Source organism: Arachis stenosperma, chromosome 2, assembly GCF_014773155.1.
Source record: "Arachis stenosperma cultivar V10309 chromosome 2, arast.V10309.gnm1.PFL2, whole genome shotgun sequence".
Classification (NCBI taxonomy): domain Eukaryota; kingdom Viridiplantae; phylum Streptophyta; class Magnoliopsida; order Fabales; family Fabaceae; genus Arachis; species Arachis stenosperma.
Genome location: NC_080378.1, coordinates 48,248,599 through 48,262,810, shown reverse-complemented (window position 1 = coordinate 48,262,810; position 14,212 = coordinate 48,248,599). Strand labels below are relative to the sequence as shown.

General features: G+C 35.6%; 1 protein-coding gene across 1 annotated transcript; it reads left to right on the top strand.

The window, feature by feature from the left end:
• Window positions 1–1,084: 1,084 nt before the first annotated feature.
• LOC130961105 (pre-mRNA-processing factor 19-like) lies at window positions 1,085–11,855 on the top strand. The gene is made up of 18 exons (XM_057886784.1): window positions 1,085–1,263; window positions 1,391–1,476; window positions 2,930–3,001; window positions 3,147–3,209; window positions 3,483–3,569; window positions 4,611–4,755; window positions 5,618–5,739; window positions 5,933–6,049; window positions 6,162–6,257; window positions 6,333–6,392; window positions 6,903–6,977; window positions 9,341–9,445; window positions 10,155–10,274; window positions 10,373–10,450; window positions 10,528–10,624; window positions 10,711–10,762; window positions 11,250–11,320; window positions 11,415–11,855. The coding sequence occupies exons 1-18, from the start codon at window positions 1,251–1,253 to the stop codon at window positions 11,528–11,530; spliced, it is 1,575 nt and encodes a 524-aa protein (XP_057742767.1). The 5' UTR covers window positions 1,085–1,250; the 3' UTR covers window positions 11,531–11,855.
• The last annotated feature ends 2,357 nt before the right edge of the window (window positions 11,856–14,212 follow it).

Sequence of the window (14,212 nt, the reverse complement as noted above, 5' to 3'; positions counted from 1 at the left end):
ATCAGATCTCAAGAAACATTGTAATATATCCACTTTTTCTATCCCACAAAATGTTCTAAATCTCTCTTCTCTCTTTGAAAGCTTAGCTAGTGCTATTTTCTTCTTCCTTATCTAGTTTTATTAAGTATGCTCTAAGCTTGCCTCTGTTTTCAAAGGATCTTGCTCACCAGAATATGACATGGATAGGATCCACATGAATTTTCCATAGTGAAAAAAGGATTCGATGTTATAATATCAAGTTTTGCTCAGACCCTTCAATCTCACTCGATGAAATGTTTGATAGAGTGATAGGGATACGCATTCAAGATATTATAGTATCGATCTCCTGAAGTATGAATTTAGCAAAAAGATATCCTAAAGCATTGGTTAATAGGATGAAAGTCGAAAGTTTGATATTTTCAATACATTTTAAAATTTATATGATAAACTTTTTATGAAAGACTTTTGTTTTTAGACGTTTTGGAAGGAAGACTTTTTATTTATTTATTTTTTTGGTATTACCTTTATTATTATTATTATTATTTGGTATTTCTCCTTTATTTATTTATTTTTTGGTTGTCCACAGTATTTTTTAATCCGACAGACTAAAAACTAATTTGTTACGGATCTGCATTTCATTTAAAAGTCTGTGGTCAATGAGTTGCTGTATGTAGAAGGCAAAATTCAAATTTCTGACCTTTAAATAGACAAATAAACTGATCACTAGACCAATCTTAATTGATTTAATTTTTTTTTGATCAAGTGAATTGGACAACCTCCAATTCTAGGCATTATATTTATACACTACACACTTATACAACACACTCACACACACTATATAAATACACACTATTAATATGATTCTATATTCTTCCAAAAAAATTTAAACCCGGTGCAGCTCTATGTGAGGCAAACAAAGTTGCCATTTGACCCATGCCTCGGCTGCGTTTAAATTTTAAAATGCCCACTGCATACACTAAATAAAAGCCCAAACAAGACCCAAGGAATACTGCCAAATAAGCCCAATACTGTGGTGAGGCGGTTTTTTTTTCGAATACCTTAAATTAGGTTGAAGCCGTGAACAACCTCCCCCCCCCCCCCCCCCCCTCCGGGCTCTCTTTCTCCCGTATTCTGTTTCTCATTTTTTATAGTCTCCCGTAATCTGTTAGCGGAGTAGTTTTTTAGTTTTTACTTCTCTTTTGCTCAAAACCACAAAACCCTAGCTCCCTCCGTCTTTCTCTGTCTCTCACTCACTCACTCGTGTTTTAACTATGAACTGCTCCAGTAATCTCCCTCCCTCTCTCTTCTATCATTCGATTGCTCTATGCTTCATAGTTTTGTTCTTATTTATTTCCCCCTGATCTGGCTTCTTATTGTTGTTGTTGTTGTTGTTGTTGTTGTGCGGTTGCAGTTTCCGGCGAGGTGCCGGAAGACCCAGTGGTGTCTAAGAAATCCGGTCTTCTTTTTGAGAAGCGGTTAATTGAGACGCACATAGCGGTATTCTCTATCTTTCTCTATAGATGTTTTGCTGTTCAAATTATTGGAAGACACGATTTTATTTTTTAATTGTGGAGTAGTAGAAGGTGAATGTGGAGAAATGTTGTGAGTAAAATGGTATAGAAAGGTTCGCTCTTTCAAGTGGTTTTTGTTCAAGGGTTTGGTTGTGACTTGTGAAATTGAGGAGCTTCTGAAGTGAGAAATTGACTTGTTTATGTTTATATAGTCCATCTTCCCATGTGTCCAATATTTGCATTACTATTATACTTCGCTGTTGCATAAATTTCTATTTCTTTTTTTTGCTCTATTATTTACCTGCTGTTTTGTTTCTATTTTAATGTGATTTCTCATGTCGAGCACAAAACTTTGTTGTTGTTGCGTATGTGGTCCTTTGCACGAAGAGTTGATGGGAATCCTTTTGAATCTGAATATCTTTTATTTTTTTAGTTTGTTTTGTTACATTTTTATTTTGTTCAGTTTGGGCAGCTAAACATGATATGAACTTAAAAGAATCATCTGTTATATATTTCTTTTGATATAAATTGAAATTCATTCAGATGAAGAGAAGAATAATACAGGTTAGAGGAGGACTAGAGTTCCTATAGAGAAGAGCAAAACAACCAAAAGAACCTTAAAGCATAGCTTTCCAATCTCTCAACATGTCTGAGAGGAAAAGTCATCTATAAAAATCATGAGTTTTATACCCAAATAGTAGCCAGGAATATCATCTTATCCCGTAAAACATGCTTGTTGGAAATTTGTCATTGAAGTGTGTGTGCATTGTTTTCTAGCCAAATACTCCAAATAGTGGTGTATGCTATACAGCACCATAAAGATTTTTCTATTTGCTTCTTTCCTACTTCCAAAACCAACAAATCTAATCAAAGCTAACTGATCTAAGGTTGCAGGGCACCCAACATTCCTCAAAGATTCCGAAGAAATTGTTCCATAAAGTACATCCCCAGGACAGCAGAATCAGATGTGAATTTGATTCTGAATTTTCCCTACAAATAACACGCCTGGGGAGATAGCCTTTATTTTGCATTCAAACCTACAACATGTCATTGGTGTAAATCATATTATATATTATATCTTTTATAACAAAATTTTGTTATGTAGATGACTTCACCAATTTTAAAAGGCTTTTGTTGTTTTCTTGTTTGATATAGGGGTTTTATTCTTGTATATTTTGATGCACTGTAGCTTTTTCTTTGCCTTTGTTCTGTTTATTATTGGAGAATAAGAGAAGTGGAGCATTTGCTTACACATTTACCCATTTAACATGTTTGAAGGTCCTTTCTGTTCTATATATGTTTTTGTTTATTCATTTGTAATTGGTTTTATTAGCTACTATAAATTTAGTTCTATTATTGATGTTTTGTACACCATTCAATACATATATTACTAATTACATTACAACATTTAATTCAATTTTGTTTACATAATTGAGTAGGATTATGGAAAATGTCCAATAACTGGAGAACCCCTTACGTTGGATGATCTTGTACCAATCAAAACAGGCAAGGTATGTCATAATGCATTATTTGTTGTGTGCCTTACATTTTGATTCTGGAGTATATTATAGACTGAGCTACCCATGTTTGTTGTGTTATTTTCTTCAGAAGATATGACATGCTATGCTAATTAATTTAGGATCATTTGTCATGCAGATAGTGAAGCCCAGACCAGTGCAGGCAGCTAGCATCCCTGGCATGCTTGGAATGTTCCAAAATGTATGGTTTTTAGGCTGCTGTGCATGCTATAAAGTTTGGTATATGATGACACTGCTTAAATGTTTGCTACATTTTTTGAAAATTTATTTTCTTTTTGCTCTACATTATTGTATTTGGAATTAAATGATGATTACTTATAATTAAATTTTCAATTGATTAAATAAATAGAAATACGTAGAGAAGTTTATTCTTATTTCAGAAAGAAATTATACGACTGTCCAAAACAAGAATGCAGTCTTCTGAGAGTGACTGTTTATTTTGTATAACCTACAGGAATGGGATGGGTTGATGCTATCTAATTTTGCATTGGAGCAACAATTGCACACAGCCAGGCAAGAGCTAAGTCATGCTTTATATCAGGTATGTATTGTCAAGTATTTGATTTATTTATTTATTTTAAGATTTGGTCATAAAATCTTGATAAACTTTACAGCATTCCCTTTACAATAAAAGACACTGGCATTGTTTAATATATGTAGCCAGTAGTAGAAAGAGATCTTGTTTTTGTTCTGTGCCAAAGTATGTTATTTATTTATTTATTTTTTAACTTTTTATCCCAAATAATGACAAAGGTCGAATATAAAAGTAACCTTGTGATGTTAAATTATAATGTGATGACAACTATGCTTTTGTACCATTTGAGAAGCATGTCTTGCATATGTAATGGTAACAGATTTTTCTGCTTATCTGAGAACTTATCATAAAAAATGTTTTCCAAATGCTTTGAGCTTTTTGTTCTCCTTAAATTGAATTACTGTTGTGAAATTGTTGTAGATATCTTTCAGAACCAGTTTCTCAGTAAGGAAACTGTTAGGGACTTGGGTATTATGGGGTGCTCAGTCCCACATCGAGTAGTATGAGATGCTTGATGTTGTATATAAGGAGAGTGATTCTTCCCCCTTATCAGCTAGCTTTTAAGGTGTGGTTTCCCACTTTCCTTAGATACTTAACAATGGTATCAGTGCATGGTTGTTGGCGCCATGGAAAGGGCTACCTATAGGCTGGATTAAGGTGAATACCGAACACCGAGTCTGAGTGGTTTCCCACTTTTAAAGTCCCACACCTTAAAAACTAGCTGATAAGGGGGAAGAACCACTCTCCTTATATACAACATCAAGTATCTCATACTAGATGTGGGACTTTGAGCACCCCATAATACCCAAGTCCCTAACAGAAACCTTTTCTCTTTTAACTGCACTGAGTCTGAGTTGCCAGATGCAATTGCTGTTAAAGACTTAAAGTTATACTGTTATTTTGTTTGTCTGATCTAATATTTTTTTTGACAAAGTCTGATTTAATATTTTTAACTATGATATATCCATTAGTTTTTTTGTTATATGATTTTGGTGTAAAATATTCTGTTTCGAAATGTAACTTATTTGTTATATTTTTAATCTGTAGCATGATGCTGCATGTCGAGTGATTGCAAGACTTAAAAAGGAACGTGATGAAGCTAGGTCATTGCTTGCAACAGCGGAAAGGCCATTCCCAGTGTCAGCGAATGCTATACCGGCAAATGTCTCTGGCTTGAGCAATGGGAAAAGAGGTTTTTCTTTTTATTATTCCTATGTTCTGTGTCTGAAAGTTTACATGATAGATTCATGGAGGTGTCATCCTTAGTCAAGAACTTGGAGTTTGGACTTTCGGTTACTCAGGAGTTTTGTCTTGTATATCTTATTTTTATTTCTCAACTTCCCCTCCAAATAGAGAAATATTTCTATTGGACATAACCAGGAAATTTTAACCTCAGTGATTAAAGCTTCTGTTATTCTCAGCATCATTAACGTAATTAGCATGCTCCTTAGGATCATAGGCCTCTCCCTGCTGTGCCCTAAGTGTGTTCAGTGTTTTGTCTTCTGAATCGGGGTTCATCTCTTTCTACCGTTCCCTATTGCATATTCTGTTTTTTGTAAAGACTTTCTGTATCGTTGGTGTTTTGGGTTCATCTCTTTCTACTGTTCCCTATTGCATATTCTGTTTTTTGTAAAGACTTCCTGTATCGTTGGTGTTTTGGGTTTATCGTGTGCCATGGTGTATTTATTTGCAAAGAAATGCTGGAATTTGTAATGTCTCTTTTTCAACCTAGGCTTAGCCTTGGATAGGAACTCTTTTGGCATCTCTTTGATGTCCTGCTCTTGGTCTGTTGCATGCTGTTTGTTTATCTGACATATAGAGAGACAGCATGTGATCTTGCATGGCTTAATAAATTACAATTTTGTTCTCTCTCCCCCAAAAGTTGTGTGTTCATATCTTTTTTGTTTTCTTCTCCTGAATGTCTTCTAGTAAAGTAATATAAGATTTCCTATAAAAAGGAATTCGATATCAAGGTTTTAGACAAAAAACAAAGCTTGGACACTACTTATTTTATGGATCTCAATTACTAATTTAAATTACTTTCCACATTCAAGCTGCTGAGGATGATGAGATGGCACATGGTGGAAAGAAAATGCATCCTGGAATAACTTCTGCAATAATTTCTGAGCTAACTGACTGCAATGCTGCTCTTTCCCAGCAGAGGAAAAAGCGACAGGTATTCTTTGTGATGATATTGATACAGTGATCTCCTTAATGCCCTTGTTTCTGTTATTTGTTGGTATCCATTTCTGGTGTTAACTTTTGTAGTCCGGAGTTCCAGACTGGTGTTAACATATGATAAATCTGAGCTTATTTGTTGGACCCTTTCTTTTTGCACTTGCTTATGCATGTTCTTGGGTATATTTCAGATTTCTACAACATTGGCTCCTGTTGAATCTATAGAGGCTTATACCCAGATATCTAGCCACCCCTTCCACAAAACAAACAAACCGGGCATTATGTCTCTTGATATCCTGTATTCTAAGGTATAGCATCTAAATTTTGTCAATCGGAATCATGCAACAAGGATGTTTTAACTTTTTTAACTATGCAACTACTGTGTACTGATCAAGGGTCATGTTATTACCTGGTTGACAGGACTTAATTGCAACTGGCGGTATTGATATGAATGCTGTTATTTTTGACAGACCATCAGGACAAATATTATCTACACTCAGTGGTCATTCTAAAAAGGTTTTACTTTTCTTGGGATTGGTTAATTATCTTATCTTCAAAATATATTAGCTGATTGTGTGTACTTTTTGGTAGGTAACCAGCGTAAAGTTTGTAGCTCAGGGTGAATCGTTATTAACCAGTTCAGCAGATAAGGTAATGTGCCATCCCTTTTAATTCAAAGGTAACTGGGTTTCATACCTCTGGTTGATCACCTTTCTCAACCAAAGATAAGGTCCTTAGAGTCACAGACTGATGGAATGAATCAAGAGATCTCTAATTTTTTCCATGCATCTCTAAGATTTTGACTTTGCACAATATAGGAAATCCAAATGTGGGAAGTTGGATGTTAAATGTGGGAACACATGGCGCTCGTGTTTTTTTCAGGCACTTTGTGCTTCATTGTGTTCTCAAGATGGAATTTTCTTTGTCTGCGAGTCTCATTTGGCTAATTGCTATGTTATTTGTAACCCAAGTTTTGAAATATGCTGACAGCTTTTAGGCTGCATAGAGAGATAATTATAGATCCAATTTGATCAAAGTAATATTCCTTGAACAGAACAATTAAAATAAAGATTTTATGACTGTCAATCACTTTATCTTATTACATGTTAGCTATTTTCTTTATGCAGTTTTCAGTTGTCACTAAATTTATTTTATTTGCAGACGGTTCGTGTGTGGCAAGGCTCGGAGGATGGTAACTATAACTGCAAACACATCCTGAGGGATCATACAGCTGAGGTAAACTAATCTAATGTTATCTTTGTCCATACTTGGACAGTGTCCTGTGTTTTACCATCCCACGTTTTTTTTTCTTTAGGTTATTAAATTTTTCTGTAGAAACTTAATGGTATATTTTATATCTCTACCATTGGTGTCAGGGTTGGTATTCAATGTTTTACCATATGCTTTGGTTTTCTATATTGAAATTGAGGCATAAATTTTTTGTGATTATAAATGAGTTTTGGGAGGAATGATTTGTGTTGAGTGATTACTGATGAGGGTATTCTATTATTATTTGTACAATTTAACAGATGCTGTATTATTTGTCAATAGCAGAATGGCGGCTCATCACATTTTGCTGAAAATCTGATATACAGTTATAGTGGAACTATATATAATATATATCATCAAATTTGAGTAAAAATATCATGTCACGCTTAAAACCAAAAAAGACATAAGAGTAATAAATACAAGCATAAATTCATGAGAACATAATTTAAAGGCATCAAAAGGCAAAAAGCCATTAAGTCATGAACATAAAGATAAAGAACCCAGCATAAATCATAAATCATAAATCATAAACACAAACACAAACAGCCTAAAATCTAATAATCCTCTAATCTATTCCTCATCATTTTCTTCAATATAATCATATTATCCTCCTTGATATCTAGTGGGGCATATCCTTCCTTCCTCCTCTTCTCTGCTTGAATTGTCCAACTCATCATCATCTTCTTATTCTTCTCCTGTTTCAACAATATCTTCAAATTCTGGTTCTTATTCTTCATTTTCAATCGATTTTTTCTTTTCTCTTACTCTTGGAAGCTTTGGAAGCTGCTGCATTGTTCTACCACCACCACTTGAAGGTTCTTTTCTTTTCCTAGATTGTTGCCTAGTGTTTGCTCTAGGCTCTCCTACTCCATATGGCCTTATACACACTTCCCCACTCCAGATCACCATCACCTTCAAACAACAAACCATTTCCTGCTGCATCTTCAACATGCCACTCATCACTCTCATCAATATCATTGAGTGAAACAGGGTCAATTTCATCCTAAAATTAATATCTTCCCTTTAGAGCTTGCTTATATTTAATATAAACCAAGTCTGCATCCTTTTAAGGTAAAAGCTTATTCCTCCTCCTAGTATGAGCTTGAGACATGAAGTATAATGTATGTGTTAGTAATATAGGCTAGGCCTAATTTCCTATGAATTAAAATGATAAGAATGTTTATTACATGCACAAACATACTGCAAATAGATTTGCAGCTAGATGCACTACATGTCAAGCTTAAGATCTTGATGGCTAGCTTTTGTAGGTTTGGAGCTGATTGTCCGTAGGACCTCCACCATTGAGCTACGATTCCAAAGAGTGCAATATAAGAAAAAGTAGGTAAAAAATATGGAGAAAACTAAGCAACTAAGCTTATTCACTAATCTAGATCACAAACCAACATATTAAAATGGTTACATTGCAGTAATTACTGTGTATGGGTTTGGAGAACCATTGTAAAGTGAGCATCCCTATTCAATTGCTTTTCCTGCAAAACTCCCACTTAGGCTGCAAAACTCCCACTTAAATCCTTCAAAGTAGCAGCTTCACTAATCTGGTCAAACGATTCCATCCAAATTCACTATCCCAAAAAAATATATCAAGTCCTCATCCACAGAACAAATGGAGTGGAATCTGCAATATCTTTTCACAGCTGGCAAACACATTTACCTGTAAGATAGAAGTCTACCTGCCCTAAAAGCATAACTTGAATCATGGAGTGGCTGTAGTATCCTAATTTTGCATGCTTAGTCTTGATATCTTTAATTTTTGAGAAGATTCAACAATAAGGTGTTTCCTAAGCAAACTATCTTTAATCATATAGATGATTTGATGGCTTTTCTTTTGTTTCCTACTGTCACCGCCAGCAGTCAACCTCAATTTGTTTTACACTTCGTAGGATCGAAATGTATTTGGTCATTGTCCTGGAAATCTTATTCCTGTTACTGCTTTTAAGGAATTAAAAGTTAATTCAAACTGGATCATAGCCTGATTTCCCGATGAATTGCTAATTAATATTTTGGGGCTTTATATGGTTAGGTACATTGTGTTTCAAATAGCATGACTGCTGACTGGTTAACTGACTGAACCATGTGATATCCCATCTGTTTGATTTATGGTCCAATAATGGATATTGTTTCTCTATAGTTGGTCTTGTTTTCGGTTGCCTCATTCCACTTGATTGCCCAAGCTTTATTCTGATTTTCTGCAGTCTGATATGATGTATCTTTATGTTACGATTGTTATCTTTCTGTGGTTCACTAGTCTTGTATAATCACTCCATGCCATGCAAGAGTAATTTGCGATCCCAATATGTTGATATATTCAGGTACAAGCTGTCACTGTCCACGCCACCAATAACTACTTTGTGACTGCTTCACTTGATGGCACTTGGTGCTTTTATGATCTGTCTTCAGGAACATGTCTGACTCAGGTTTGTTCTCTTCCCTTCTGTGCTTGTTTATAGGCAGTGAAAGGAAAGAAATTTGCATCCATTGTAAACTTTTAAGGCCTGTTTGGTTTGTGTATTTATGTTCTGTTTTCACTCAAGTGTTTTCTATTTTCATAATTTTGTAGAGAAAAATAAGAAAATGGAACGAAAACCAAACTGGCCGTTAAGTTCTGTTTTGGTGATTACAATAGTATGCTATGTAAAGCATATTTTTGGAATTATGTAGTTCAAAAAGAACTAAAAAAAAGTATATTTGGTAACAATTATAATAATATGAGCTGATTCTATGGAAATAATCCTAACCAATTTTAATAACTTATCGTTATAAGCAGAAGTTGAGTATTTCGAATTAACCCCAAATATCAATTGATAAATAATACACTCGTTTCATATCCCTTTTAGTCATTTTATTTTGCAAAAGTAATTTTTTCATATGCAAACAGAACATGTCATCTTAAGATCACTTTTCAACTAAATGATCAAACAATTCTCATCTAATTTATTATATAAAGACTAAAGAGATTATACAAATAAGCCATTATTGAATAAGTCTGATCTTTCAGCTTTCCCAAACACACCCCATAATTTGGTCAATATTTCTTATAAGCATGAACTTTTGAACATAATAAATTAAAATGTAATATTTTAGTACTCTATGATTTCTGAATACAATGAATTTTTTTTTCTCTAGGTTGCAGACACTTCAGGTTCTTCTGAAGGCTATACTTCTGCAGCTTTTCATCCTGATGGGCTCATTATTGGAACTGGCACCACAGATGCTCTTGTTAAGATCTGGGATGTAAAAAATCAGGTAATGCATTTTTCTGTAATGCATTTTTCTTGGCTGCATTGTATTTCAATTTTAATATTCATCACTAGCCTATGTTTTGTGCGTTTTTTTGGTTGCAGTCAAATGTTGCTAAATTTGATGGACATACAGGATCAGTAACTGCCATATCCTTCTCTGAGAATGGGTACTTCCTTGCGGTATGCGAGACAATGTAACCAGTAAAAGTGGGGTGATTGTTTTATATAGGTATTCTTATGATATTTAAATTTTACAGACTGCGGCTCATGATGGTGTAAAGCTTTGGGATCTACGCAAATTAAAGAACTTCCGAAATTTTGCTCCGTATGACTCAGAAACTCCGACAAACTCAGGTATTTTATTTCCCCAATATTGACATTTACCATATACTGGCCAAGATGTCCCAGTTTTAAAAGTTTGTCTACTCTGTATCTTGCAGTTGAGTTCGATCACAGTGGATCTTACCTTGCAGTTGCAGGCTCTGATATCAGGTGAGAAGTACTGTAATCCGTGTGTTTCTGTATTTTCTCTTCTTTCTTCTCTTCCCTCTGTGTTATCGTGTATAGGGAAAACAGCTTAGTACAATGCCATGTGGTGCCCAGGTAGAGGTGGGCGCTTTTTGAGTACTGATTTAATTGTTGAATATGAAAGAGCCTTTTCTATTTATTTATTTTTAATAGCAATTTTTGTTAGTCTTCGGTACTCTTTTTCACATGCATTCAAACCAACAAATGGATGTTCTGTACTTGGGGAAATTTAGTGGGTCTATCTGAATTCTGAAACTATAGTATTTATAGTTACGGTCACCATTGGTCTGGGTTTAATAGCAAATAGTAACTAGCATTGAATGCTAGCCATGTCTGTAATTAAATTTCTCTGACCTATGCTCATATTTGAATTATTGCTTAGAGGTAAGAAAATTTGTCATCTCTTGATTTTTCCCCTCAACTTATTTCTAGTGCCTGTTAACGCATGCAGGATTTACCAAGTCGCAAATGTGAAATCTGAATGGAACTGTATCAAAACTTTCCCAGATTTATCTGGAACAGGTTTTCCGTCTGTTCTTGTTATTTTCCTTTAAAATGTAGTCTGCTAGTGTTTTAACAGTTGCTAATCCGTTACTTGCCATTTTTTTCTTCCCAGGGAAAGTCACCTGTGTAAAATTTGGTCCAGATTCAAAATACATAGCAGTGGGGTCAATGGATCGGAATCTTCGAATATTTGGCCAACCTAGTGAAGATACTCCAACCGAGTCGTAAGCTACTGTGGTGACCACAGCCCGAATTGTATTTAGTTCATGAGTGACAGTTGCTGCATGCTATTGATGCCTTGGTCTAATTGCATGGATGAGAAAAATTGAATCAGTTTTTACTTCTTGAGCTTTAGTGTTGGTCCTTGATATGCCCATATGGGGGTATGGGACGGGGCAAATGTAGTTTCAGGCTTGATGCACCAACATTACCTCTGCCTTGCCCTGGAATACCCAGAGGACTAGATTGCAATTTTTGCCATGTCATCGAAACCTAATGCATATGTTGAATATTAGGTTAATGGTCAAATTGGTTTCGAAAGATTGCTCGATCATCATTTTCGTCCCCGAATAATTTTTTTAATCAAATTAGTCTAGGAAAGATTTATCAGTCGCATTTGTCCTTCTGTTTTTGTACTTACAGTTTTTGTCAGCAGCGTTAACTCACACTTGTGTTAACGGTTTTCTCTTCTCACACCAAAAACCAACTCTCTCTCTCTCGGCTACTATTTCTACTGCTCCTTTTATATCAAAAACACCAACACCAATTTACATCCCAAAAAAAAAGGTAGAAGAAAAAACCTCATCAACCAACTCATCCTCTTACTCTTCAACGGCAAAACCATCGTCACATTTTTCACATCATCCACCCTTCGTCAAAAATATCTTATTATTATGACCCTCTATTTTCTCTGCTAATTGAGGGTTTTGATTTCTTAATGCATGATCGGTGTTGCATTTTGGTAAATTGAAGAACCGGTGGTGCCACAAGAAGGCGTCGGTGTCGTTGCTTCAGACTTTCTTTGACACTTGCAAACATGTCTTCTCCTCGGCACCTTCGGTTCCTCTGCTGCACCCTTCCCTAAACAAAACAAAAATTTCATCTACCTACAAAAATTTCATATGAAAATAGAGCAACTACCCCATCACAAAAACCCTAACCCAAACCAACAGAAAATTCAACCCTAACACCAGTCATAGTTGTAAGAACTGAATTAGTAATCAAATTGATCAAATTATTGGTTCATTGGTTCATTGGTTCAACTGATAAATCACTAGTTGAACTAGTAAAATCGATTTTACATAAATAAAAAATATAATAGCAAAAGTATAAAACACAAGCTATTATAAAATACAAATTCACATCAATTGTTCAATGTTGGGAGCATAACCTATTTCCAACCGTTCAATTCAAAGGGTTTCTAACTAAGACATACAACTATGAGAAATTGATGAATGAATAACAAGCACTTAACTCACAAGTAAAATAGTTTTATTCAACTTGAAAATAACTATTCAATTCAACACACATTTAAAAGCAACACCATAGTAGTTCAACAGCAAATAACTCGACAAAAAGACTCATAATCACTACACTAAATAGATGCACAATGCCATAATAGTTAAACAGCACATAATTCAACAAAAATTGCTAGAAAATCCAGCAATCCTTCTTCTAAAGCAAACATGCATAATGACATAATAAAAAATTAATAAAAAATTCAATAAATTCAGTAATTTCAAAATTAAGAATCACTAAATTCATAATCAAGAATCAACAAATTCAACCAATTATAATTAAACATTTAACATAAACAGAACAGAATAACTACAAAAACAGAGATAATGGTATAACGCGAGGAGACCACCAACGGACCAACCTGTCCGACAGATGAGGCAGTGGACGGAGAGGACGTGCCGATGGAGCAAGGAGTTGCAATGAAGAAGACGACCTGCGAGGCTGCGAGCCAAAACGCAACGTGCAAGGAGGTCGTCGGAGCCGCACCATGTCTGGAGAGACGAAGACGACGAGATGGCTGGCGGGGTTGGAGCCTGGAGGGGTTGCTGGCTTGCTGCCTTACTGGGAAATGGGTGCCATTGGGGAATAGGGTTAGGGGGAATGGGTCAATGGGGATGGGGATGTAGCTGGTAGGTTTGAGCGTTTTGTGTGTTTATTTTATTTTATTTTATTTTTTTATAAAACCTTAAACGATGTCATTTTGGCTAAGGGAAAAACAAAAAGAGAGCTTCAAACCGGACGGGTTATTCAAAATTGCCGATTCGTTGGTTTTTTACAAAACCAGAAGGTTCAACCCGGTTTTACCCAATTCTGTTTCTTGTCCAGTCTGACTATTCAACTGGACTAGCTAGGTGATCGGTTCACTGATTTTCAAGTCAAACCGATCAGTCCCATCCGGTTCTTACAACTATGACACTAGCAATTACACACTCACAAAAAAAATAGAAAAACACCAATGAAAGGAAAGAAAAATTGGCACACAGGTTCTTAACTCTAACCTAGAAATAGAAACAGCACTGCAGTGCAATGGTGTCCTACTCGGACGAACAACCGCAGTTGCGCTCTTCCCAGTGTCGCCAATGACAACACCTCTGCCCTTCTAATGATCGTTGATTCTTCGTCTTCTCTCTCTGTTTCTCTTGACTGGGAGGAGAAGACCAAGCCTGAGACGCCCAAGCAATGGTGGCCTAGAGACCGAGCCGCCCAAGCGCAATCGCAGTCAATGAAGCGTCGCCGATGAAGGGGTGCCTCCACCATTCCTCCGCCGTTCCTATGATCGTCGATTCTTCCTCTTCTCTGTATTTGTTTTGTTTGTTTTGAGTGAAGAGTAATGGGGGGGCTGAGGAAGTAAGAAACGACGTTGTTTTAGGCATAACTCACTATTACCACAAA